Here is a 27765-nt window from a genome sequence, read left to right on the forward strand (position 1 = left end):
AACACCATCTACAGACACCAACATGACCTTGACCACATTTATTTAAAAACAGTATTTATGCACAAACGTGTAAGTAACACGAGCTACATATGACAAGAAATAACACACAGGAGGTAGCTGCAGGCAAACACATAATATAAGCCATGAAGTACAGTGTTAAAAGACAACGGGGCAATTCACACAAGTTTCTTAAGAAGAAAATTCTTATTACACATTTTTTCTTAAACTGTAATTTGATAAAAAAGTTAGGAATGTTTTGTATTCCCGAAAAAATGGCAGTTCTTAATTTTAAGACTTTGACTCAAGATTGACTTACAAAGCATATTCTATGTCAATTCATTCTTGTGCAAAAAATGAAGATGTTCTAAAGAAAGTATTTGAGAACTTCTTAATAAGGAAAATTCTTACAAGCTGCCTATGATTTATTTTAAGAACAATCTTACATTTTGTCTCAAGAACAGTTATGTGAATCCAGCCCAATGTTTACTCCAAAAAAGATTAGTGCAATTACATATTTTGACAAACGTTGGATCCTGAAGTCTATTTGCTGCTGGTTAAATGTTAGTACAGCAGAAGCGTTACATACAAACTTAGTGACAAGTTATTTGGTTGAGCAAATAAAAAATATACAATCGTAGCAGAAATTATTACGTATTTGTCCTTTGTGACAGATTCTTTTAACAGCACACATTCCAATATTTCAGCAGTATACGGAGTCATTTATATTTCAAACAAGTCATATCAGGATATCAGAGGTTAAATCTAATTTTCTAAATGATAAAATCACAAAAATATCAAAACCACAAAAGACGCTAAATCGGAATAATATCTGTAATATTTGGTCTTGCAGGCTGAAATATATATTTATGTAGAAAACACGTGCATAAATTGTTTACACTTAAATCACAGAATGTGTTACGAGTGTATGCATAACATGACGAATGGAATGCAAACACCGCATGGAATCATCTGACAATGAGAAATTACACAAATTATTGAAACAAGCGTAGTTTAATAAACAATATATCAGTAGCCATGTACAGAACCAGAGATATGCAATCCAACTTGCAATAAATCATTTTCCTGGTTTCAGGTTTTAGTAAAAAAACTGACATTGTTTGACAAAAGAATGTGTCTGAAAGAAAATGTCTTCACAGTAATACAATAGACAACATTATTATGATAAACATTAATCCTGATCACGTGGCAAGTAAAAGTGGCATAACCAGGTACCCGTATCAGAAAAAAATCAACTGGCTATTATGGACTATTTTTGTAGAAATCATCGATTTCTCTGGCACTTGGGTGAAGTGTTTTTGCATATGACATGTATTGACAGAGCTGTTATTCAGGAAGCCCAGGACAAATCTGTAGGTCCGGCCACATAAGGAAGGACATCACAGTATATCAAAGTATAATGTGCAGTAGATGGACCTTTTATCAATCGCTGAGGAGATCTTCATCTTCCTCACGTTCACGAATCAGATGCTTCTGGCAGTGCTCTAAGAAGGTCTCTAGGGCCATGAAAGCCTCCGCACAGGGCACACAGTGATAGACATTCTTATCACAAACTTCTGGTATCTCAGAGAGCGTTATCCCATCTGTACACACACTACAGCACCTACACGTGTCTGCTGGTTGAGGAACCTTCTCATGGGCTTTCAGCACAGCTTGGGACCGATCTCCTGTTTCGACCTCTTCTTCCGTCAAAGCCGGCTCAATTTTCCTGGGCCTGCCTCTCTTTCGTTTAACCTCCTTGAGTAACTTGGACCCATTAACTGCCTTCGGCTTCAACCCAGGTTTGGGGGTTTTGCTGCTGAGGGCGAGGTGGGCCTCGTGGTGAGCACTGTAGTGCTTGAAATGCGCCCTGCGTGTCAAATGGTGCAGGAAGACTTTTCCGCAGTGAAGGCAGGGATACGTCTCGCCCCTCTGCCTTCGCCTGGTGGTTTCTCGCCTGGAGTTTCTCTGCGGTTTCGCGATAATTTTCTCGCGTCGATGTTCCTCCTCCCTATGCCGGTAAAGCAAGGACGTCAGGGGGAAAACCTTGTCACAGGAACGGCACTGAAACGTCGTCTTGTGAAAATTCCGCGTGTGGCTGGCGAGTCCCGCAGCCGAGCGGAACGTTCGGGGACACAAAGTGCATGAGGAAGGAGAAACCCTGGTACAGGTGGGAGACGGAGGCGAGGAGGTGTAGGAGGCGGTCGGTCTAGCCGCTGGAGAGGATGGGTTGAGGGGAGCGGGCTGACATTCTCCAGCCTGCTGGTGGTACAGCAACTCCTGCTTGAGGCTGAAGGCTAGTCCACACGGGGCACACACATAAGGGCTGTTGTCATTATCAAAAATAGGCTCTTTGGAGAAAAAGGCACTTAGAGGTTCAGCGCCGCAGGCAGGGCAAGGACATCCCCATTGAGGTTCGCCCCTGCACGCCTGGCATGTGGAAGACGAATCAGGGCAGTTGTGTAGCTGTAAACTGGAGAGCAAAGCAAACTTTTGGCCACATCGCTGACAGCAGTGGAGCTTTTGCAGGGAGTGCTCGCTTTCCTGGTGAGCCACCAGACTGTCCAGGTTAGGGAACGTCTGGCCGCAGTCTTTGCAGATGGAGGAGGAAGGCTGTTGCTGTTTGGGTTTGTACTGAAAGTGACTGATCAGTTCAGCCAGTCTGGATAAGCTGCTTGCTACAGGCCTAGGCTGAGCAAACAACTGGTCATCTTGTGTTTCATACCGCTTGAAAGGCAACGAATCCATAATAATCCCACTAGAAAGACCAAAAAAGAAACAAACAAAGAAATAAATCAATCGAAATTATTCCAATGTTTAGGTGTTAGTCACCTCATCTTGCATTATATTTTCCACATTTCATCTAGAAAAAAGGGGGAAACTTCTTTGTAACACATTTGTACAAGAGTAATTTTTAGATTATCATTTTGCATGATCTAATTCTTTTTGTGGAAATAAAAAAGAAAAATACATGATCTGTTCCATAGACGAGATCGAACAATTTTGTGTGAGCTGTCTTTGTAAGTTAACCAAAGCTAAGAAATAAGGAATTTAAGTTAAGAATCCGAAATTTATTCGGACACTATCAAATGTATAAAACATAATATAATACATGAATTATATGAAAAGTTTGGTTCCAAAATGAGATAACTGTTCAAATATCATGATTTTAATTATGTTGTCATGTTTTTTTTGGTGTTTTTTGTGTTATTTAGTTGAATTTTTTAGTTATTGTGGCTTAAATCAAAACAAACCAACCGAGTTTGATGATTTGAATTGGAATGCACAATAAACACATGATTTTTGTTTGTTTTTAAAACGTAGTTATCTCATTTTGGAACCATTTCATCATATATTCATTTTATAAAATACTTTGCACCCCCCGCTGCTCCCCCCCTTCTTCCACCAAAAAAGTATTTAAACTGCATTGCAAGAATTATTGCAATCTTAGCAATTGTTTAAAACACTAAACATATGTATTAAGATATATTAAGAAATTGAGGCAATGGAACGTACGGGCAAGATCTTCTATAATGTCCACACACACAGAACTACAAACACTGACACCGGAAGATTTAGCTGATGTGTTATGTTACTGATATGCAAACTCACCCACACGAGGTCTTTGTATCGCATTCTTGTTTCTCGCCAGTTGATGTGGACATTACCGCCAACGTTTAAGGATGCATGGACGCGAAACTGCATTAAATTGTAAAGCAAGACGCGGAAGACTTTCAGTCACATGCGCTCCTACTAAACTTAGTTCGGGACAGGTGGTCTGAAAACTACAAATCCCAGCATCCCCCCACGGCAATCCGTGTCACGTGTTCGGTGAGGATGATTTTCTTGCCTCGTGTAAAAATAGACATCTGAAGTCCGGATTGAAGTAAAAACGCTCATACACTTTTACACGTCAAATTTAATAAATATATGTATTATTAAAAAATATATATATATGTTTATGCATTATGTGAGCTTTTAAAAAGGGTGAAATAAAGTAATAAGACCAGCAGTCGTGTACGACTTTTATTACGAAAACACAGATGACGTCTTCCATGTAACGTTAAAGAACTGATTATCGCCTCCTAGTTAGTAGGTGGAGACATTACATCAGTATTATCTATTATAAAATATCTATTATTCAAAAAATGTATAAATATGTTTATGCATTATGTGAGCTTCTAAAAAACGTGAAATAAAGTATTAAGACCAGCAGTCGTGTAGGACTTTTATTATGAAAACACAGATGACGTCTTCCATGTAACTGATTATCGCCTCCTAGTTATTAGGGGGAGACATTACATCAGTATTATCTATTATAATAATCTCTGTACATCACTGTCATGGCTCTTTACTCACACAGATCTGCCGGCTATGCCTATTAAGACCACATTATATCGTTCAATTATACTATTTGTAAATGTTATGTCATGTGTGTCCTCCTCCGGTCCAGTTGGCGGCAGCTGCACCTGCCCGTGCGTAGGCAGAGTTCAGCGGTGTCCCGCACTGACACACACCGGCAGCTTATCTGAGCTTCACCGGTTTAACCTCGATAGATTTAAAAGACATCGCAAGAGAAACGAGAAGAGATTTGACGTTTGCGGTGCTGAATGTGCATATACAGCTGGCATCTGTTCGTGAACCCCTCGCGGGAAATGACCGTCCTCGCCGGTTTATTATTGTGATTGTTCGAGGCTAGTCGAGCCGTTTTACCCACATTCATTGGGGACAGATATATACATTCATTGGGGACAGATATATACATTCATTAGGGACATATATATACATTGATGGCAGTGTCAGGAGGAGCCCGGCGGATCCCGATGGGTGTGCGAACGTTCAGCGAATTTCTGGAAATAGCGACCGGCGGACCGTGTCGCCCCGGCGGCAGCCCGTTTAAACAGAGAGAGAGAATCCAGCGGTGGTCCATCCGGTAACAGCGCATTTACATCTTATTCATTAACAAATAAACCAACACAATGATGTGTGGTGCTTTCCACTTCGCACAGGCTTGTATGTGTGTCTGTGTAAGGTGTAAAATGATTAGTTTGACATGTACTATGGTAACCATTGACCCACAAAACGTACATCATCCATCAAAGTGGGTATATGAGGTGTATTCGTTTGTGCAATACCACCGTTTTAATATAAATATGTCAATTACATTATTTTGATTAGACATATTTTAATTCATATACGTGACATCACTAGTATTGGCTACAACTGTCATAAATGAAAAATGATTTAATATCATTAAAACATTTAGTTTAATACAGTGTTTATCTTATCGATATCCAAGACTGTTGTTGTATCTGGCAACATGAAGATTTTCCAAACATCTCTCCTGACACAATTTTGTATTTTGGTTATTTGTCCTGTGCCGTATGATAGACATTTGTCCTCCTGTGGGATTCTAATGACACGTTCTCCTCGAGTTCTCTGTCTGTCTAAAGTGGATCAGACTCCCTCTCATCACAGAAGATCATTTATCAGCCTCACCAATAAGAGAAAGGAGTATTCAGAGAGGAGAATACTAGGGTAAGTATAGTTCTGACACATCTTGTGTGTGTTTTCTGTTTGTCCGAGAGCATAACAAGTCCGACCGCTCTTCATCTCTACGGCTCTTTCTGGTGCAGCCTGTGTAATTCTAGGCTATCTTAAAATCACAAAAGCCTCCAGGCCCAGATCCTGAACAGTACCCTCTTCTTTATCTTTATAGCAGAACAAATGTTTGCGTTCATCCCCCATTAAAGACAGAGTGTAAGAGGTTACAAATCGGGTACAGAAGAACATAAAAACAAGACCCGTAGAAAGGCAATATGAGAAACGAATACATAGCAGTTGTAATAAAAATGAAGTACAATAAAATAAAATGGTAAGAAAAAGACTGGGACATACTGTCAAATGAATAAATAAAAGAGAGACACAATTTTGTAACGGGCATTGCTTTATTTTGCAAAATCCGGTAGCGTGTAAAAGGGAAGTCTGGGGACAGAAAAACTTTTAATTTAATTGTTGGAAAAAATATTTGCACATACGGGAATACGGGTTTTGGTTGAATATACAAAAAAGACACAAGAAAACAAAAATCTCACAGAAAATAAAGCATATTAATATTTGTTGATCTTCTCTTTTAGTAATATTTTATAGTCATTCTTCTAGGCTAATTTATTACAAAAACAAATTCTCAAAGCTGAGCTTCAGTTTGTATCCCAATTCAACATTCATCCAAAATTGTTATGCATCTTAAATAACATGTATTTGAAAATTAAGTGCAGTTCTACTTCACATTGCTCTTTCTATACTCTGTTTTTTCTTAGTGCATTACAACATCTGCATTACATAGCTCAACGTACAATATAGCTTGTATTTATATTTGTTATATATTTGCAAGTGTATTTTATAGCTTATTGTGCTTTATGCTGAAATGTGCATCATTCCTGTTCTTTGGTCTTAGGCATTCGATGCAGGAGATGTATGATGTGGTAGCCAATGTGGATGAGTACAAACACTTTGTACCGTGGTGCAAAAAGTCCCAAATAATAATGAAGAGGGCCGGTCATGCCAAAGCCCAGCTGGAAGTGGGCTTCCCTCCGGTTGTTGAGCGATACACGTCTATGATAAGCCATGTGCGTCCACATCTTGTTAAAGTAAGTTTAAAGCCATATATGTAACAATTCACGTTACTTTGTAATGGAACCCTTGACATTATTTTGTTTTCCCACATCAGGCCGTGTGTTCTGACGGAAAGCTTTTCAATCACTTGGAGACAATATGGCGGTTCAGTCCCGGTATTCCTGGTTATCCTCGCACATGCACGGTGGACTTCTCCGTAAGTGCAGTTTACAAAGCATTTCTTCAGCAGCGCTTTAGGATCAATAAACTGATTGTGTCTGTTATCTCTGCTCATCTCTCTTCCTCATGTTTGCCACTGACGTCTTCAAAGATCTCATTCGAGTTCCGTTCCTTGATACACTCGCAGTTATCAACTGTGTTTTTCGATGAGGTGGTGAAGCAGATGGTGGCCGCGTTTGAGCGGAGAGCGTGCAAACTGTACGGACCTGAAACGAGAATACCCAGAGAGCTGATGTTTCACGAGATCCATCAGACGTGAGGTTCACCATCACACATGGACTCAACTGAAACTCGCAATTATAGAGCTTAATCTGTAGACTAGTATCACAAACAACACCTGTCCGGTTCACTAGTGTATATTTTATTTTTAAAATGATATTTCAGCGCATCTGCAGTGTTACCCCTTAACCACACAAATGAAGGAGAGACTTTGGACACGTTTGTCTTTGTTACCTCAAGTATTCCTCTGTCAAGTATTTTTTTATTTTACAATATTTCTCGAGACAGGTACAGTGTCCAACTGTAAAAAAGTGATAAAACTGTCTATACAGAAATAATATATATTGTGTTTCATTATAGTAACATACTGCTTACTCGTTTTTGTCCTGCTGTGGGTTCATTGGGGTCATATTTGTTCAATTTATTGTTGAATTTCATTTCAGCTATTTGACTACTGCTGCACTGAATTTATAACATGCAACTCAAAGGTTTGTGACTACAAACACTACTGTAAATATAAATGTGAAATGCTGTTAGTTGGCGTCATCAAATTTCCCCCCACAGCAATCTTTATCGCTTGCGTTCTAATGAAAGTATACTGTAGAGTTATATTGCATGCTATTGCTTACTTGAATACATGCAAACTCAGGGCTTAAGAGAAATTATGACAAATAATATTAAGCTTGCTGACTCCTGTAATCACAGATCGTGCCTGTTTGTGTAGAAAGAGCCATTTCTGTTATGTCTGGTTATTGCCATCGCATTCATGTCATCAGATTTCTAAAAAAGGCACTAGTTGGAGAAACATCGGACACAAGCAACTTTTGTGTTAGACGTTTCTTTTATAAAATTTCATTTTTATCTACTTTTCAATGACTGATCTCATTTTCATGGCATTTCTAATTGACATTTAGTTGAACGTTCTGATTATAGATGATTATTTATTTGTGCTGTAAACACATCTGTCTAGGAGTCTTCCACAGGAACCATTTCAACATTAGATCTGTAATAACATTTCAAGCTTGCCTGTTGTGAATGAGAACCAAAGAGGTGACCAATGCTTGGGAAAAGCACTTTTTTTTGGCACAATTTCATTGCATGTTATGTGTCAGGTATCTATAACATCTCTGTTCACAGGCCAGTGTTAAATTATCATGGAAGCTTTTCTTTTTTTATTTGAAAATCTATAAATGTTTTTCAAATGAAGTGTCTGTTTTACTTGAACTGCTGATATCTGATTTTGTGATTCTGTGGACATGCATCGATTTCATTTTCATAGTTTCCACGCAATATCAGAACAAACAACACAAAGTAAAACTAGTGATGGAGATTGAAGAAATCGGAGCAAGGTTGTGGTATCTAGGTCATGTATTTATAACAGTCAGAGGAACTTTGGTAGAGCTTCTTAAACTCTTTTTCCTTTGGTGATACAATTTTACTGGTTAACAGCCTTTAAAACTGAATCAGTTTACCCATGTTCAGTTAAAGAACAATAAAATACATTTGGATTATTCACCCCCCGACCACTTCAATTCATAATGTTCACATGCACATAGTTTTCAAGTTTGTGTTCTGGTTCCAGAAAGAAGTCTGTATGTTGCAATCCTATTGAAACATTTCTTCAATTGCTCATGCTATGTAGAAATACAAAGGACGCAAGAAAATTTTGTTAAAAACATTTATTGGTTTTACTTTTTTGTCAAGTTTTCCCGATTTTTTTCTTTGTTCACTTAAGCTTCTTCTCCCAAGTCAATTTACTGATTTAAGCCCAATATCTCATTCCCCTCCCATTTCCCTGGTTACATCTGACTTTAACCAATCATCTTCATATTCATATTGTTCATTATTTTAAAGATCCTCACGTGACACAAAACATGCACACACACCATGAAGATAACCGACATACTGGAAAGGGCGTGGCCAACTGGACAAGTATATTTTGTTATGACCTGTGACACGGGTGCCATTGTTAGCTAATGGAGTGCTTATGGAGGCAACAAGAGCTTTCGGATTTCAAAAAAAATAAAACACCCCTGAGAGCAAGCATGAAAACCCAAGGTCAGATCATTCAACTTCATTTAAAAGATATTGCCCTGTTTTCATTTAAAGGTATAGCTTTATTTAGAATAAAGGTTGAGGTGTGTGATTAAAGTTGGTTATGCTTGTTGGAAATCAGTTTTGATCCGTTTAAACAGTTCATACATTCAAGCACTATTTACATGAATAAATAAAACCACAAATTATGTATACCTGCACAAGATGATTGACGCTTTACACAAAACATGGTTGTACAAAACACCCAAAGTAAAAAGAACTCCAAACAGCTAAAAGAAAATGTCTTTCCAATTATTAAGGGTTTTAAGTAGAGGTTTTTAAAAACGCTCAATGAACATTAACGGAATAAGCACGGACAGGACATTGACTTAAGATTGTTCAGCTTGCTCTCAAGTTGATACACAAATCGCCTACAACTACAATTACTTGTGTAAATAACTCCGATCCAAGTTCTACAGATTCAACTTGAACAGTAAAGCTATTAGTGCCAGCCATTAGTACCTGTGTGTCTAACTAATATGTTCTTTAGCCTTAATGTAACGGAACAGACCGATATTTCAAATGAGAGGGTGCACCAAAACAAGTGTGTCGACACACAACAACCGCAAGAAGACGAAGATGATGGGTTGAAGTCAGACAGCAATATGAGAGATAACTTAAAGGGGCAGTACCCTTTTCAACAAATGTACAAGCTTCTCAAATTGAACTGAAGTCACAGAATCAATTCGATTGAGAGAGGACCTGTTTGCCATAATGGAGTGCTCATATGAGGAGAGACATGTTGATGTTATCTAGAGGGACGCGCTGTCGAATTGCATAGAGTTTTCTGACAGGCTCGGAGCAGGACTTTTGTCAAGGCTCGCGTGAACATCTGATTTCAGGAAAATAAATATATCAAGACTAAAACCGAGTTTGTATGACTGCTTGGGATAAAGCATCTGTTTGTTCTAATAAGGGGTTTATTTACATACTAAGTGAAGCGCCAACTCTTCTATTGAATAACAGATACATAGATTTGATTTCTCAGCTGTATTCTTGCAAGCCTTCAAACCTGTACACTGAAGGAAGAATTGTTCATAAGACCTGAAAAATCGTCAAGTGCGAGAGTGAAAAAGAAGCTAGTGTGTGAGTTGTCGGGCAAGAAAGAATATTATCCTGATGCAATTAATAACAAAGGCCCTTTTAAGATGACATTTAAAAGTGTACTGTCTCTTTAAATCCCTTAGCCCGTAGGCTTGTTTCTACTATAGTTTAAGCTCCTCCCCTTCCTTTTCCCACTCCGCTGGCACGGTCTCTCCCTCTCTAGCCTGACTTGGTCCCAACCAGACCGATGAGTCCGTCTGTGCTCATGGACTTGGGACGCTCCAGAGGGAAGCCGAGTGCTCTGCTCCACACCAGCTGAGCCAAGACACCCAGGGCCCGGGACACGCCGAACAGCACAGTGTAGTAGTTCATCTCAGTCATGCCGTAATACTGAAAAACAGGACGCGTTTAAGAAATGATGCTAATATAGAATGAATCTGTTTCTACACCACTTCATATCTGGTTACCTGCAGCAAGACTCCGCTGTGAGCGTCTACATTTGGCCAGGGGTTCTTGGCTTTGCCCTGCTCCAACAGCACATTGGGTACGATCTTGTAGAGCTGAGCGACCAGCTTGAACATTGGGTCGTTGGGAAGTTGCTTAAGGGCAAACTCGCGCTGGCAGGTGTAGCGAGGATCTGTCTTTCTCAGCACAGCGTGGCCATAACCTGGCACCACCTGAGTAATGACACGGTAGATTAGAGACAACGAGCCGTCAGAGTTTAGTCCGTTTGAATTTTGTAGTTTGACTGTTGAGAAGTGTAAGATCACTTACTCTGCCTGATTTAAGTGTGTTCCAAATGTAATCCCTCATCTTTTCATCAGAAACCTCACCGCCAAGCTCCTTCTGCAGGGCTGTGAGCCATACCAGCACCTCCTGCAGGACAGACGTGGAACATCATGATTAAAAGAAAAACAGAATTTCAAATATTTATATGATAAAAAATTAGGGCTAGGCAACGTATCTAGAAAATATCCAATGTTCGATAATTCTGTTAAAGATATAACATAACAAAACAGAATATCAGTAATATTGAATTTTGTTGAAATTTAAGATTGATGTGAAAGACAAGATCAAGATAATGCATTTAATATTATTTATCACGCTAGGGATGTTGAACGAATATTAATTTTGTATTTATAAACACATTCAGACGTATATTTAAGAAAAAATATATATATTATTTAGGTGACCTATAGTTAAATTTTAGTGTCTCAAACCTGATTGGCCAGTCCGTGCAGAGGTCCTGCCAGGCCGTTCATCGCAGCACTGAAGGAGAGGTAGGGGTCGGACAGAGCGCTGCCTACCAGATGGCTGGTGTGTGCGCTGACGTTTCCACCCTCATGGTCACTGGACAGAAAATAAATATATGCATGTTACACATCTTAAAGACAGAAGATACTGACCAAAACTAGATTAGACTGCCTTGTTGTGTTCTGTTTGTATTCATAACTAAACCAATAGAGGGCAATATCGATTCACTGAATTGAGTTTCCAGGATTTGCTTACGCTCTTCAGACTCACAATGAATGATAACAAGATTTTCCAAGCAGGATTTCGTAAAAGAAATAAAGAAGCTAGCTAAATTCCTTCACAAATGTAGTTTCCCCCTGAAGGGAAATGCAAAGCATTCTTTAGCCTTCATAAAACACACGGAGGTTCAAATTCCACCCTGCCATGTCTAGAACCTATTCACAAGCTTGACAGAAGGGTTTATGACAAATGTGTCATTGAGAAAGAGATCAACACCTGTGAATGGTGAGGTACAGCCTCATCAGTTCTGTGAACTGTGTATCGGTGTAGCCCAGCATGTTGGTGAAGTTATGTGACCAGTCCAGGTTGGAGTCGATGGCGCCGATGCTGCTGCCCTCGCGGTACAGGTTACGGTAGATCTTAGCCGCCACGCAGGGAAGCTTAGCGATCAAGTCCATGGAATCCTCATACACAAACTGCACAGAACCATAATTGTTTGTCATAGTAATAATAACCATGAAATCCTACACTCCCGTTCCCTGAAAACCGAACCTGACTTACCTCCCAGTACTTGGCCTTGTTGACACCCTCAGAGTAAGCCCGAGCGAAACTGCTCTCGCTGTTCAGAGCTGTGATGGCGGCGCTGAACTGGGACATGGGGTGCAGGTTGGTGGGGAAATTGTCCAGCATGGTGACCACGTGAGATGGAAGAGCCGCACGTTTGGCCCACTCCTTAGACAACCAATTCACCTGAGGACACGAATGACGAAGACGAAGGAATTAAGAGATGTAAAAGCTGACGACTGCAGCAGGTTGATAATTTATATTATGATCCACATGGAAAAAATTGATATTTGCGAGGATTTTTCTTCACCTGCTCCACGTTGGGCACCTGTCCTGTGATCAACAGCCAGAATAGACCCTCTGGCAGCGGCTCCTCTCCACCAGGAGCCTTGGGCAACAGCTCCTGACATTCTGGAATGCTGTAACCACGGAAACGGATGCCCTAAAGATGCCATCAACAAACAAAATGAGTATATCTGCCCGTTTGTTTCAATAAAGTTAACATTTAGACTTAAAGGTCAGCTGGATAACCATTGACTAATTATATTTATCTAAGGTGCTGTGTGTCATCCAAGGCCCTTTTCTATTTTTAGCTTTAGACAACAACGTTGTCCGTTGTGCAAATAAAGAGCTTTTTTTATCATCGATGATACAGTTTCACAATCAAGATTCACATTTACGTGGACAAGGATTAATTCATTTTATGGTTTTTGATGATGGCCATGTTTTTTTGTTGAAAAACACTGTACTTTTTACATGATTAAACACACTTTAATACTTTTCATTGGTTAGACACTTGGCAAACATAAATGGTGACCAATAATAATGATTTATGCCAAAAATACAAATATGGAGATACTAGGTTTCCCAGGACGGCAGTGATATATAAAAATCTTATGCAACTTTGTTAAAGGGTGAGGTACCTGTCAGAAAGTGTTCATGTGGTTGCTCGCGATGTGTACTCACCTCATCAGGGTCAAGCACTGAGGTCTCGTACACTAAACCCTTCATGCCTCTCATTCCTCCGTAAACCTGTTCAACACAGGAAACAAACATTATTCACATACCTCTACAAACACACTTCTAAACCTCTAATCATCCCTTCATCTTATTTCTCTTGCATCATGTGTCATAAAAGTCAGGTGTGTTTCATCTGCAGTATAGTACTATTGGCAGTGAGACAGAAGCTCAATGACTCAGCTGAAAGAAACTGAAGTGTTCTACATTTATGCATTTGGCAGAAGCTTTTATCCAAAGCGACTTACATTGCTTTATCCTATACATTTTACATAGGTATTTGCAATCCCCTGGGATCGAACCCACAACCTTGCGTTGTTAACGCAATCCTCTTACCACTGAGCTACAGGAAAGCTACTATCAGAAAACACACCACAATCTGATGGTGTTTGAAAAGACAGGCTGTCGAATCAGTGAGCAAAACAACTGCTGTGTGTGTGGTGGGTTGCGAGTCTTGGTTAGGCATGTTGGGCAACACTCACTGAACTAATGTCATAACTCACATAAATAAAGTAATGTCCATATACGTTGAAAAGTCTGCTGTGCAATTGATACACATTGTTCTGTACAGTGTTACTAATAGTCATTGCTAATTGGACTGATTGTAATATAGTGATGACAGATGTTTCGCTCACCATGTCAACAGTGATCTGACCGATATTGGTTTTGCCATGTTGCTGTCTGAAGCTCTTGATCCTGCTCTGTTCTTTGGGAATGAGGTCTGCCAGGACGTCTTTCAAATTCTGTAAAAGATCAAAAACAGCATGGTCAGGTTTCAGAGACAACAGCTTCAGTGGATATGGCACGAGCACAGCTAACAGTTCCCTTTGAATAAAAACACAAAGCGCTTTTCGGCGGCTGAATGTGAATTCTGTATGATACACTGAAACAGGCAAAGCGAGTCATAAAATATGATGTTAACCAAAGCCAGGGCTGTGATCTAAACGCCATCTTAATTCATTTAAAATCTAACGACTGCTTCTGGCTGTCATCAATGGTAAATAAAAGGTAAACGTGGTTTTGTGACATGTGAGCAGATGCAGACACATACCGTGGATCCGCTGACATTTCTGGCCGCAACAAGGACGCATGCTGCATTCTGGAAAAGAGAACAAGACTTATGAACAATGCTGTACAGAGGAAGTTATCATTATTATAATAGCCTGGGCTAACAATAATACAGCAGATCGTTTGCGGCCTGCTGACATCTGCAAGGCAGGCGACTTCAGTTACACATGCAATATGCAAACAACACTTTCACTCGGTTTGAATTACAAGCAAAGGTTTCAGTATGTTAATGACAACATTTCTATGAGCTTTTGAGTAACAGGTCTAGACAGCAACTTTTTGTCCCTTAAACAAAGGATCAACGTTCGGACAACACCCAATTCATTCCATACATTGGAATAATAATGAACCCTTGATGACCAATAATATAACAAGGAAAGAGAACACCATACAGGATGGGCTGGGTTCTCTAGGACCAACGTCTAACATCCTAGCAAAGTTGTCATTGCAACCTTTCACAACTGACAAGAATTGTGCTGCCAATAGTCACTAATAAAAGTCACAAAAATGTAACAAATCTAGTTTATTTGTGTGTTCCTTAATCTTCACAAATGCTTCCTTTCTGATCCAAAGTAATCTGGTGTTGTATCACTACAAGCCGTTATAATTTGCAAACATATGCCTCTTATCTTTTTTTAAATGAAACATGAGGACGGAAAATACATCATGGCTGCTTTTCAACAGAAGAAACCATAAATCTGAGAGACTGAGTGGAATTACGCAGGAATGAATTTCAGGTTTTGGCACCTTCTGAAACAAGACGGGGCTCCAACACTCGCACATGTCACTCTTATATTATTATATACATTATTGATCCTTCGCAGGAAATTAAATTTTTTACATAATCAGCAGCCACATTTATTCTTAACACATAAACATCTATCCAGTACATAAAATACATTATCTATAAAAATAGATACACTATTAGATAAAGATGACACTGTGCCCTTACAACATACAGTAGCTACATGACCTAGCCAAAAGACCCTAAGAAAAACTCATAAAAACTATACCATGGGTTCATTTACAGATAAGCCGTTATCGTTGTTAAGGAACTGTAAGTGGCTGCCCTTTATTCCTTGCCCACGACCGTGTAATCTGTGACAAAGGTGAGGCCACGTGCACCTGTTAGCTTGACCCTCGTGAGCGCGTAGACGAGAGCCATTACATAACAGGCTTTTTTTACGTGACCCTAGCCATTTTTGTGATTTAGGGTAAAGAACATTCGGATAACCCTGATATCTTTAACATTAAATGAGTAAGGCCATGTCAAAGATTAAAATCATAGTGAAATTAATAGTTAAAAATAAACTATCCCCATGTCTCGATCAGCTGCCTTGCTCCAGAGATCGTGAATCAGTATATCGTGTACACGGGTCCGGGCACTGGTAAGCACCCTGGCTCACTTCACAATGGGACACCGTTCACTTATTTTCCTGTGACGTGACTGCTAAATGCATTGTCATACTAACGATAATCTTCATTTTTGAAATACTGGTTGAAGTACATATGCGAAACACTTTCTTTATTCCGTTACATTTCAGTGCACAAATTTGGTCGATTATTAAATCTAACTGTTACGTAGATTGTGTTGCCTGCCTGTCTAGCAATGGTTGTTTATACATGGGTCAATGAAAAATAAGAAAATGTCAGGTGGTGCGACCATATATTAATTTAAAATAATATACATTTAATGTATTTAGCACTGAGTATTTTTCCCCTCATATATAAGAAATTTAACATAAAATCATGCCAAAATATTTTATTAAGAATTTTATTGAGAAAATTAACATTTATTTCTCAGTTTTGTTCTCTGTTTGTATGTTCGGACGGTCGCACCACCTGACATTTTTGGTCTTTCAAACACCAAAACTCAAAAAATCTATTGAATTTCAATAAAATGAAAAGGGTTTCTTATAAAGGACATATTGTAGATCCATTTGATATATGACATGTATTTATTCAAATTCTTTTTAGGAAAATAATGAATTTGGACACAAAACACGTCATTGACCCACATAATACAGGTTTGTCTGTACGAAAGTTCTATTGCATTTCACGAAGTTCATCGAGTTGGCTTCTGCGCTTTCGGTTAAACGACTTCAAAACTTGTCGAGGGATTTCCGGTCAGGGAACATCGGGAGCATCATTTTTGCGGAGATTTCCCATATTACTTTGGATTTTAAAAACGTTGAAACTGGTAAAAATCCACAGTCTGATTGCTTTTCAAAGTAATATAGTTCCCCATAAAGTCACACAAAGTATCATTCCTATCTGGATTACGAATAGATAAAAAGACCACATTTTAATACTCATGTTCTATTGTTTTAGGATATTGTTTAATCCAAACCCAAACCTAAATTTGAGTAGTAAGTATGTATTAAGGACTAATAAGGTTTCCAACTCTTGACCAACCTCAACCCGACCACTAATAGATTGCATAGAATGCAAGCCATTTCCAATCCATACGACATTAAGTTCTACGACCTTGTCTAGAGCATCAAGGTGACAAAAATGGTCTCCTATTCTATGTAGTTGAGACACAAGGGGTCACCGTGTTAACAGGGGTCACTAGAAAAAGCATGCAGATGGATTCTTAGGCAGGCACGTGAGACAAAATAGTCCTTTGTGTTCGATATTTTTTAAGAAAAGTCATAATGGAAAAGCTGTTCGCAATTTCTAAATCTCCTTGAGAAACATGTTTTTCAACACTCTTTAAACAGATGACAGGTAGACAGCTGTGTCAGACAGGTCTGCATGCTCGAGGTGTTTTCTAACATTGACTTGCTGCTCTGAATGCTTTAACAAAATACAAGAAGGGTAGATTATTTGCATTAAAAAAGATTTATGCAGCATTGGAGACGCAGACTGCCTTGCAATCCGCATTAAGTTCTAAGCCAAGCTCCATGTTCACCTCTGCAGTGTCATTTCGGTGTATCTACTTAGTACCCTAAAGTGTTTACCAAAGCTGGTGCCAACAGTCCAAGTCTGAACAGCGTCAAATTATCTAGAAGATAAATGTAATTAAGGACGTACAAAATGCGTATCGCATGAACTCAAACAGCAGATTTCATAACTTCAAAAATGCCAATCGTGAAACTAGTAAGACATTTTTCATTGTGTACAAAGGTCATGTAGGGATGTGAATGAAGTGTTAACTAGGGATCACAAGAGCACAGTAACCTAAATTACAATACTACAGTCATTCTCACAGTGTGGCAATAAGAAGTGGGTCATGGGTGCCCCATTGATACCCTTAAATAGCCTGCGATTCCTTATCACATTGAAGTCAGATGTTAACACCACATGACACACATTTTAACGCAAGAAAGCAACTTTGTTTAAGAACAATATTTGTAGGACATGTAACTATGGAAATCACATAATACAGTACTCTCTTCCTGATTCCTGTTAAAGGGTTCAGCATCATCCAGGAAACAATATTCAAGTGTACTTCCAAAAGGATGTGTCATGTCTTAAATGTTAATTGTCATATTATAGTGCATGTATAAGGTTTGACTATTAGCAGGACGATTTTTTTTAATCATGATCTTTTTAAACAGGATCTGAACCTCGGCAAAGCAAATTGATCTGTCTGATTATTAAAACAATGAATGATGATGAAGGTCTAATAAGCAACAAACACCAACAGATCTCTGATCTGTCAAACTACAGCTGACCTTTACAGAGATCACAGATGTCAAACTGGATTTCTTTCTTTTGGTAGATTGTAACGACTGATACATGCTATTGCTTACTGTTATCAAGACTAGTTTAACTGGTCTCAGTCATTAAATTGCATTATTACAAGTTCAAGAACATATAAAAAACAACTCAATGACAGACACAATTCTCATACATTAAATCATTCTCATTCAACGAAGCTAAAGCTAACCATACAAAAGAGTTGCTAAGTGTCTATGACTAAAAACTTGCCTATCTAGTGAGCAACTTATGTGCTGGCTAGTATTTTGTACGTTTTTTGACGTAACAAGCGCGTTTAAACGTAAAGAAACGCGCTAATGCTCACTGTTCGGACAGTCAACTCACTAGGTTTTGTGACATATCTGTTGATTTAAAAAACGTTTTCAACGACAAGGCAAAGAAACATAACACCCACATCTCCCAAAATCGCTTTAAAATATGATGTATGATGTTTATTTTTTTATTTAAAGCCAGACTTTCTGTCTGTCAGTCAGATAAACGATGCTAAGCTAAGCTAACCGGCGAGCAACTTGTCTCTTCAGTCCGTGTAACGAAAATAAAACTTTCCTACCTTTGAACTGAGGAGCCTCGGGGCTATTCTGCTGACAGAGAGGAAGGACATGATTTCTGTATGTGTGTATATATATCAGAAGTGGTTTTTAATCGACCCCTGCTTGAAGGTGCCCCTCTCGGTACCGTGCTCGTAGTGAAGGTTGAAAAGGGAGTCAGGCCCTGTTGTAGGCGCGGTTTGTATCGTATAGGGCCTGGTGAGGACGGAACGGAAATGCGCAATTTGATTGGCTGAAACTCGAATGGGGAATTTTTATTGGTGAGTGCAGTCATCGCGTTTATGTTTGATTGGCGCATTGAAAGGCAGCGTAAACTATATTCAGACGTAGACGTCCTGCCGTAGGTGTTTTTTAACTGCCTGTTTAAAACCAGGATGCGGTGACTTGACTTTTGGTTGAAAATCGTTTATTTTCGCCCGGTGATTCAATTGACTTTTCTTTTTAATTTTATTTCTTTGGTAATTAGTTTAATTTTAATGTTAGGAAATTATATTTAATATACTATTAATACCGTAGTTAAACTATCCCTGTAATGGATGTATTTTAGTTAAATGACATTGCACAGAGCACAATAAATGTTTGAATTTAAATAATTATTTACAAAAAAATGAACATGATTTAATATTTATTCACTATAATGTCATTTCAAACCTGTATGGCTTTTTCTTTCTTCTGCAGAACATAAAAGAAGACGTTTTGAAGAATGTTAACCAAACAACACTGGTCCCCATTGACTTCCATTGTGTGGGCACAAAACAACCTGCACATTTCTCAAAATATCTGTTTCCACAGAAATAGTGTCAATGTTTTTATTTTTAAGTGAACGATTCTCCTGAAGCCTTATATGCCAGTACCCATTTCGGTTAGACAGGCATTTAAATCGCCCTGAATTGAACTATAATATGAAAATAATATACACAAAGATTTAAGACTTTATTGGAAAAAGGGAATCAAAAACAAATACATGGATACAGGATGTTCAATTCAAACAGACATCATGCTGCCTATGACATTGGCATGGCTCTGTAGTTTCTTGGAGCAACAGTACAATATAACATTCTGAAATATGTAACTTGCATCAAAAGGTTTGCACGGAACTTACAAGGTTTTTACATACATACATACAATTCAGCAACACATGAAGGTCACAAAAAGTTTCCCAAGTAAATATTTGATTGGCGAATGAGAAGGTTCAAGTCAGGTGACAACACTGTGATATGCATTTCATCACAATAATAAGCAATATAACCTACTTCAAAGTATCAATACTGCTTTTTATTGCTATTTTGTCCAATCTGTTATCATTTATGTTATGAGTTTATGATATCTTTTGATTAACAGGGTTCACTGTGTTATGAGCTGGTGAACTTCTGGTTTCTCAAACCTGCATTTATCAATTATTAATTAACAATTAACCAGAAAAGTGCCACTTTCCTAGTTCCATTTTTTGCACATTTTTACATTGCGTTAGCTTTATTAACATGGTCCATGGTAGTATTATGCTACTCTTTAAAATATTGTTGCGATGGCATGTCAATACCACACAAAAAAACAGGTTTGGCAATATGGTTATAAGAATACAATATGATTCTCAAAACACCCGAGTATTACCACCGTACCATGCTACCGTCACAGTACTTATTTAACAGGGATATCAATTGCAATGAAATAAAAATGTAGTAAATGCACAACCTGCCACATTCAGAACATCACTTAATATCGAAAGGTTTGGTCACAAAGTGTTTGGCACAGTTCTTATGTAAACATGATGTCTGCATATGCATGACAATGACAAAACAACACTTGTTTGTCTGCCGGTGAAAATACAGTGTGAAAATACAGACAGCATGCCTCAACGTAGAGATTTGATGTAAGGGCTTCTGTAAACAGCAGCATGCAGTGTGATGTTGAGATTGTGCCATTGATTTTATACCCTTATAGGGAGGACAGCCTGTCCATACTGCAATGCTTTAAAGATGCTCTCCGGGTTTTAAACAGGCCGTCCGGGCACACTACGTGCTGACATCTAATGTGCGATTTCAACAGTGTTAGGAGAGGATCCTATAGGGTTTGGCACAGAGATTTTGAAACGTTAAACAGCACCATGCAGCCGGTTTGTCATGCATATCAAGAGACAGGTTCCAAGAATATTTTGCAATTTAAATTCAATCAAATCTTTCACAGTATAGGCTACTTCAAAGCCTACCACCCATGGTGCATCTCACAAACAGTTTATTGAAGAAGTTTCGTTCACCACAAGGTGGCACATTAAGGCTATCGAACATGCCTGTGCAGCATCTTTTACCCATTTACCCACAACCTGATCAAAGATGTATATTGAATGACTTTATATGTCTTCATTTGTAGACCGTATGCTTCATCTCCCTTCTGTCATCTTCCGACATTTATGCTCATTGGTATGATATTTGAAAATTGTATTGGCTGTAAATAGCTGGTGGATTTGATCCTCCTGAGCCCAGATTTGCTCTTTGTTCTCTTGGTGGCATAACACAAGTCAGACATTGGTGCTTGGAGGCTCTTCAGAAGACACAGCGAAAGAGATTATTCTTCCTCCTCCTCTTCTTCCTCCTCTGCTTCGAGGAAGGGGTCGTGTTTGAGGCAGTTTTGGAGGTAGTGTAGGAGGGTGCGGTGTAGGTGCTGGATGCTCTGGTCGAGTCTTAAGTTGTGGCTTTCGTCTGGGTACAGCTGAAGGGTGTAGTTGGCCTCCACTTTCACCAGACGACTCAGTAATTCAGCGCTGTGCTGGAAGTGAACACGAGCTAGATGCAAACACACAACCAAAACAACGTCACAGGTAATAGATCAAATAGACAACAGATAATAGATCAACATTAGATATAGAAAATCAACGAATAGATTAGAAAACAACAGTAGAAACATCTCTCATGACTCAAAACATGAAAATAAATCAAAATGACCACAATTTAATTTCATATTTTTAGAATGTAGTTTTTCGATACGGTATCAGTTTTAAAATTGTGACGTTTTGTTGTATGTTTTGTTTGGGTTTTTCCTCCCGTTGTCAATCTCGTTATTAGTTCATTAGTTTCCACTTGTGTTTCATCTTTGTTAATTAGTCCCACACCTGATTCTGTTTTCCCTGAGTGTCTTCCTTTGTATTTAAGCCCTGTGTCTCCCTCTGTTCTTGGTCGAGTATTGTTAATGTTACGTGTTATTGTTTCCCGAGTTCCTGTTGCCCTGTTTGCCTTTTTGTTTTATATTAAAATACCTATTTTGGATTATCCTTTGCTTGGACTCTATATTCTGCCAGCATCATCCGTCATCAACCGTGACAAAAATGTTACACTTTATATCACGCCTTCATAAAACATAAGATCTCACCAGATAGCAATATCTTGGCGGTCCTCTGAAATTCAACACCGTTAAGCATATTTATAAATGCATTATGTGATTTAACACTCAACCTTGGGTGCGCTAAAATATTTAAATTAAAATAAAAGATTTATACACAGAGACTTAAAACTTAACTTAAAACACTGAAAACAAAATAATAAAGAAAAAAGCCAAAAAAATGTTAAACCATAAAACCTGACAGGAGACACAAATTATTTATATTAGAGGGATTTCTGTAGCTATGAAACACTGACCATCTGCAGTCCCGTGTATGAGGAGAAAACTTTCATCTTTAAGCTTGTGGATGTCGTCCAGCAAAGATGCAGTCTGCAAAAACAACAGAATAATTACTTCAGTGAATACAGTATATTCGGATCAAAGCCACATAACGCTTGACAATAAAAGAAAGAGCCAAGAAGAAGAATGTTATACCACGTAGGAATGTTCTTCTTTTGCAGGGAGACCCAGATATCTCTCTGAGAAAGTGGCACCTAAAAAACAGAGATGATTCAGTTATTTACACACATAAAGTGTCTGTGTGATGTATACTACATATTAAATCAATGATATACAGATGAGGGGGGGCCTTGGTTTCAAACACCTGTCACTGTTTGAAACCAAACAGGAAAACAGCCCTTGAAGATCGGGACTCAGTACTGATCATGTCAGACATAGACGTGATTACACAAAAGTTCTGTGGCATCGTTCCCACCATATAAAAAGAGAAATCACAAAAGAACGTAAAACTTGTCTTAAAGGAGTAGTTCACTTTCAAAATAAATGTTTATGATAATTTACTCACCTCCATGTCATCCAAGATTTTTATGTTTTTGTTTCTTTAGTCGAAAATAAATAAAGGTTTTTGATGAAAACATTCCAGGATTTTTCTCCATATAGTCGACTTCAATGGACTCCAAAAGGTTGAAGGTCAAATAACAGTTTCAGTGCAGCTTTAAATGATACCAGACGATGAATAAATGTCTTATCTAGCGAAACGATCGAAACGTTTCGCTAGATAAGACCTTTATTCATCGTCTGGTATCATTTAAAGCTGCAATGAAACTGTCATTATGACCTTCAACCTTTTGGAGTCCATTGAAGTCACTATATGGAGAAAAATCCTGGAATGTTTTCATCAAAAACCTTCATTTCTTTCCCACTAAAGAAACAAAAACATAAACATCTTGGATGACATGGGGTGAGTTAATTATTATAAACATTTATTTTGAAAGTGAACTACTCCATTTATCTGTTTTTAAATCACATTTGCCAAATTCTTGCAAGACATTTCTGAAATCTAGTTTTGAAAGCGCTACCTATGAGCAATAAATTCATCGTCTGGGATTGTAAAGAGATATGTACCATGGAGCTATTATCTTCATATTCATATACTCCGGGACTTTCTTCACAGTTCAAAGCGATCTAAGAATAATCGCTCTACTTCTGTTTAATGTAGAAAAGCGTCACTTACTGTAGAGCTTGAAGTCTGTAACAGGAGCCATAACAGCAGCACATTTAAACATCCGATCAGTTGTTGTCAACATCTTCAAACTTAAATATCCACCGAAGCCCTGTGAAGACAAATAATGTCAGATCGCTGCTTCTTATTCAGCACATATTCAAAAACAGAACAATTATTTGCTACTCAGTGTCAGTCTGTCTTCAATAATGTGTTCAAGTATTAAAACAAAAGGTCACACGAGGCAGTGTGTTTAACACTATTTATCATCTTATAGAGATTTTCCTTGCCAGTCGACTATGACTCAACGCTACAATTCAAATATTTTTTGTTGCTTATTGGGCAAAAATGGTAAAACAGCTTTAGACGCATTTCATCCAATCAGATTCCAAAGCAAGACTCATACTTCACCTTTCCATACAAAGCTATTCTTCTCCCATCGATGTACGGCAGCTGCTTCAACCACCTGTGATGCAAGACTCCTCTTTATTTTAAATGGCATTTTTAGGTCATGATAAATGGTGAGCGTTTCATATGCAACGGCTGAATTAACTCTCAGCTGAAATATAAAGATCGCTTCTTGCCCTCGAGTAGGATTCAATTCAATTAGAAAACCAATATTTCATGCAGATATGGAAGAAAAACTAACATCACGACATCAGGCATTCATAATCAGATGTAATAGGTATCATTCTTAATAAGTGAATACGGAGGACGACTCACTCAATGACACCGAGCTGATCTTTGATCCGTAGGGATCCTAGTTTACGAGGGTCTACAGTGCTGCTTTTCTGCCCCTGTGACAATCGGCTCCGGATGTCGATCCACGCAAGCGCCACACCGTGCAGACTGGACAAAACCTCCGGCCAGCCCAGGGAGAACTCCTCCGTTACGGACGGCATACCAGGAACAGCATCACTAAAGGTGTGGGTAGAAAGGAGGATTCGATGGATGGAGGCAAAAGTAAGTTGTGGAGATCTGCAAACAAGCTGATCATTCAATTGCATCGGAGCTCTTTGAAAACATTTATGACCGGGTTTTTAAAAACGTTAAACTATAGTGAGTAATTTCAACGTTTCATGTTACATTAAGTATCCGTATTTACCTCTTCTTTCTTGCAACATGCATACCTTATCGAATTGCTTATTATTATTACTTTCATTTGTTTATATTCTCACAACAGTTTTATTAATAAACATTTACGTTTATGCATTTGGCAGACGCCTTTTCCAAAGCGATCTACATTGCATTATATTATACATTTATTTCTATATGCAAACCCCTGGGATCAAACCCATGACCTTGGCATTGCTAGTGCCATGCTCTTATCACTAAGCCACATGGAAAGCTTCATGTCAGACTGGGGTTTATAAGCTGGTATTCTTTGAAAAGTCATGATTTAGATTCATTGTGACAGCTGCAACAGTACAAATAAAATATATATGCTATCTCTATAAATTGTTGATAGATAGATAGATAGATAGATAGATAGATAGATAGATAGATAGATAGATAGATAGATAGATAGATAGATAGATAGAGGCAGACTGCTGTTACCCGTTTTCTGAAAGTTCCAGAAACAAGAACTCTATATTCTTTTATCTTATATTTTGTATGTTTCTATAAGCATTGAAAAAAATGTTATCATGGCCATTAAAGTTTTGTGAAAATAATAACAAATGATGGCATGGCCGGGAACTTAAAAAGAAATGGTAACAGAGAAAGAGTTAATTAACTTACTTACTGCTTATTATTAATACAGAAGCATTCATAAAACATGTTGCTCAATGAAAGAGAGAGAAGAGTCATAATGTAATTTACTTGTAGTGCAGCAAGAGTTAAAGTTTTAGGTAAACTTTGGATGCTGCGTTGTAATGACGCTCCACACAGTCTTACGGTCCACAGTGCACTAAAGCTGCGTGAAAACCCTTAAAGGGACAGTTCATCAAAAAATATAAATTCTGTTGTTCCAAATCTGCATAAATTTCTTTGTTCTGATGAACGCAGAGAAAGATATTTGGAGGAATGTCTCCCACAGTAGGAAAAATAACAATGGCAGTCAAAAGTGCCCGAGAACTTTCCTACATTCTTCCAAATATCTTCTTTTGTGTTCAACAGAACAAGGCCATTTATAAATAAAATTGTCCAACTATGGTAGTCAATGGTGGCCAAGAACTGTTTGGTTACAAGCATTCTTCCAAATATCTTTCTCTGTGTTCATCAGAACAAAGAAATTTGAACAGATTTAGAACAACTTGATGGTGGGCAAATAAAAAAACAGAATTTTCATGTTCTGTTCCTTGAACCATAATGCTGCTGCCTTTTAAGAAATAATACAGGTGTGGGAAAACACTTACATGATAATAAGAAGAGGGTGGAGGTTTCCATCGTATCCAGGGGGCAAAGACATCTTCAGATCTAGGTCTGTAATTATTCATAAAAACAGTTACAACCTAACTAAAGGACGCCGTTGCTGTACCGTACTGCAAAGAAGTCTGGGTACCGGCTCATCAATATTCTAACCATTGGCAAATGAGCTCCCACGAGCCTGTTGGGTTCTAACAAGCTCTCATGCGCATTACGCACACACAAACCATCATACCGGGGCTGGATGTACAATGCATGTCAATGTATACACACGTGTTGACAGGTGCAAACCCCCCCAGAGTCTGTGTGCAGCTGTGAAGATCCAATTAACAAAACTGAAACAATTATCTGATTGATTTTTAAATGTAGTTGGCTTTTAAAAGGTTAAGATCAATTCGCGGTGAAGGAGAAATGCAATTTGTTATTTAAAGAATCTTTACCGTTGTTTTCGGTGGAAAATGTGCGGTAAAGCATCTCGGGAAGCCTTTTGGTGTCGAGAGATGTTGAAAGGAGGCTGTTGTCTTCCACCACTTTGTATTCTGCAAGAGCCGTACACAAACTTCAGTAGGTTTTGGCATAAACTCAACTCAGGATGATCTAGCATTTACAGAGTTTTTAACTATAAAATAAGACAGCAAAATTCAGGTTTGATGAAACAGTAGTGCATATTACTAAAATGTATGTCTTAAATATTGAGAATGATCGACAATTATTGAAAAATGTGCTGCCCAAAGTCTGAATGATATTATGATCCCTATGGCTTAGGTCCTCCGACACTGTAACCAATGGGATTTTTTCATCCATTTTATCTTCCAAAAGATGAAAGTTACAGACCTAATGCATTACAAACACCTTTTGCATACAACACAAAATTTTGCAAACACTAAACGCTGACATCTAATATACAACTATTTGACAAAATCGATGTTTTTCTGAAGGCAAATAATGGTTGACATCATAACAAGTCTTAACGAGAAAAATACAGCATCCCACTCACTGGATGGGTCACTTGTGCTGTGAATAGTCACTCTTGGGACACCCGGCCCTGTAAACATATGACAGATATGTAAAAGAATAACATGAGATATGTTTGTCTTTCATCTGCTTAAGTGTGTTGGTGAAATAAAGACATCTTACCCAAGCAGTGGAGAGTAAGATATGTCTTGTTAGGACTGAAGTCTGCTTTGTAGAAGTTACATTGTTCGAACAGGTTGCATGTAAGACACTGGCGATGAAACACTCCTCCCAGCTCCACACTAGGTGACAGGTACATATTTCATGAAAGCCCGTCATTGATTTGATCAAAATCACACTAAAGTCATTCTAAAACAGCTGTTTTTCATATGAGAAAAACATACAGTAAACAAGGATTCATTTTTTGTAAAAATTGAACAAATATTCAAATAAAAAAAATATTTTTGTGCATTTGTTACTATTTTGCACCATTGTAAAGCAGCGTTTACGGTAAATGCATATTAGTGCAAACAATAGAAACATAAGAAAGATATTGTATCCGGAACATGATATTCATAATGCTATAAAGCAAATGTGTTCCTCAAACTTTTCCGCCCATCTCGGCAACTCGGCTATCAAAACGCTACATCACAGGGAGTTCATGTGCAATTATTACTCTGTAAACTCATGTTTCTGATAATTCTGAGAGCACGTGAATGCAGCATAATATTAACATGGGTGCTCCTGCCTGACTTTTATGCTCCTGCCTGATTTTTATCCTTCTTTTCACCCTGAAAATCCACAGACCATATACTTCTATGTAATAAATAAGACATCTCTCTTTCTTCAGTCAATCTGGAGACACAGACTTACTGCCGGTACTCGGCCCAAGTTTTTTAAGTGTATTTGAAAAAATGCTAACCCCGCCTTTAAGTTTGTAATGCCATTCGTATTCCATCATCCTTTAAGCCTAACGCTGTACCTCTGCACTCTCTCCATATTGCT

General features: G+C 38.3%; 4 protein-coding genes across 5 annotated transcripts in view; 1 reads left to right on the plus strand and 3 right to left on the minus strand.

Annotated features, from left to right (window-relative positions):
* Positions 1-88: 88 nt before the first annotated feature.
* Positions 89-3764, minus strand: si:ch211-148l7.4 (uncharacterized protein LOC563603 homolog). Its single transcript, XM_056732979.1, has 2 exons — positions 3610-3764; positions 89-2755 (listed from the first exon to the last, which is right to left on the minus strand). The coding sequence occupies exons 1-2, from the start codon at positions 3660-3662 to the stop codon at positions 1441-1443; spliced, it is 1368 nt and encodes a 455-aa protein (XP_056588957.1). The 5' UTR covers positions 3663-3764; the 3' UTR covers positions 89-1440.
* Positions 3765-4297: 533 nt separating this feature from the next.
* On the plus strand, positions 4298-7647 carry coq10a (coenzyme Q10A). Its single transcript, XM_056732980.1, has 5 exons — positions 4298-4930; positions 5389-5535; positions 6455-6647; positions 6728-6829; positions 6944-7647. The coding sequence occupies exons 1-5, from the start codon at positions 4788-4790 to the stop codon at positions 7109-7111; spliced, it is 753 nt and encodes a 250-aa protein (XP_056588958.1). The 5' UTR covers positions 4298-4787; the 3' UTR covers positions 7112-7647.
* Positions 7648-8735: 1088 nt separating this feature from the next.
* On the minus strand, positions 8736-18757 carry cs (citrate synthase). Its single transcript, XM_056732978.1, has 11 exons — positions 18608-18757; positions 14315-14362; positions 13899-14006; positions 13213-13278; positions 12557-12688; positions 12244-12432; positions 11959-12158; positions 11430-11559; positions 10984-11085; positions 10677-10886; positions 8736-10599 (listed from the first exon to the last, which is right to left on the minus strand). Exons 1-11 carry the CDS (start codon positions 18656-18658, stop codon positions 10429-10431), a joined length of 1407 nt encoding a protein of 468 aa, XP_056588956.1. The 5' UTR covers positions 18659-18757; the 3' UTR covers positions 8736-10428.
* A 773-nt stretch (positions 18758-19530) lies between these two features.
* Positions 19531-27765, minus strand: part of LOC130409546 (inactive dipeptidyl peptidase 10) — a 38662-nt gene continuing 30427 nt past the window's right edge. For both annotated transcript variants that reach the window (XM_056733581.1, XM_056733579.1), the window contains exons 16-25: positions 26944-27062; positions 26804-26851; positions 26247-26345; positions 25797-25863; positions 24163-24357; positions 23851-23905; positions 23452-23551; positions 22413-22471; positions 22235-22307; positions 19531-21385 (exon numbers count right to left, since the gene is read on the minus strand). In XM_056733581.1, coding sequence (XP_056589559.1) covers positions 21168-21385; positions 22235-22307; positions 22413-22471; positions 23452-23551; positions 23851-23905; positions 24163-24357; positions 25797-25863; positions 26247-26345; positions 26804-26851; positions 26944-27062 — 1033 coding nt within the window. In that variant the 3' untranslated portion in view covers positions 19531-21167. The remainder of the gene's footprint in view (positions 21386-22234; positions 22308-22412; positions 22472-23451; positions 23552-23850; positions 23906-24162; positions 24358-25796; positions 25864-26246; positions 26346-26803; positions 26852-26943; positions 27063-27765) is intronic.

The sequence above is a fragment of the Triplophysa dalaica genome, chromosome 20 (genome assembly GCF_015846415.1).
Source record: "Triplophysa dalaica isolate WHDGS20190420 chromosome 20, ASM1584641v1, whole genome shotgun sequence".
In the NCBI taxonomy this organism is placed as follows: domain Eukaryota; kingdom Metazoa; phylum Chordata; class Actinopteri; order Cypriniformes; family Nemacheilidae; genus Triplophysa; species Triplophysa dalaica.

Coding starts and splice junctions, on each gene's coding strand:
- si:ch211-148l7.4 (XM_056732979.1), bottom strand. CDS start 3,662: ATGTCCACATCAACTGGCGAGAAACAAGAATGCGATACAAAGACCTCG. Junction 2,756..3,609: donor GATACAAAGACCTCGTGTGG/GTGAGTTTGCAT, acceptor TGGTCTTTCTAG/TGGGATTATTATGGATTCGT.
- coq10a (XM_056732980.1), top strand. CDS start 4,788: ATGGCAGTGTCAGGAGGAGCCCGGCGGATCCCGATGGGTGTGCGAACG. Junction 4,931..5,388: donor ATCCAGCGGTGGTCCATCCG/GTAACAGCGCAT, acceptor GCCGTATGATAG/ACATTTGTCCTCCTGTGGGA. Junction 6,830..6,943: donor CATGCACGGTGGACTTCTCC/GTAAGTGCAGTT, acceptor ACGTCTTCAAAG/ATCTCATTCGAGTTCCGTTC.
- cs (XM_056732978.1), bottom strand. CDS start 18,658: ATGTCCTTCCTCTCTGTCAGCAGAATAGCCCCGAGGCTCCTCAGTTCA. Junction 11,086..11,429: donor TGCACGGACTGGCCAATCAG/GTTTGAGACACT, acceptor TCTGTCCTGCAG/GAGGTGCTGGTATGGCTCAC. Junction 10,887..10,983: donor ACACACTTAAATCAGGCAGA/GTAAGTGATCTT, acceptor GTCATTACTCAG/GTGGTGCCAGGTTATGGCCA.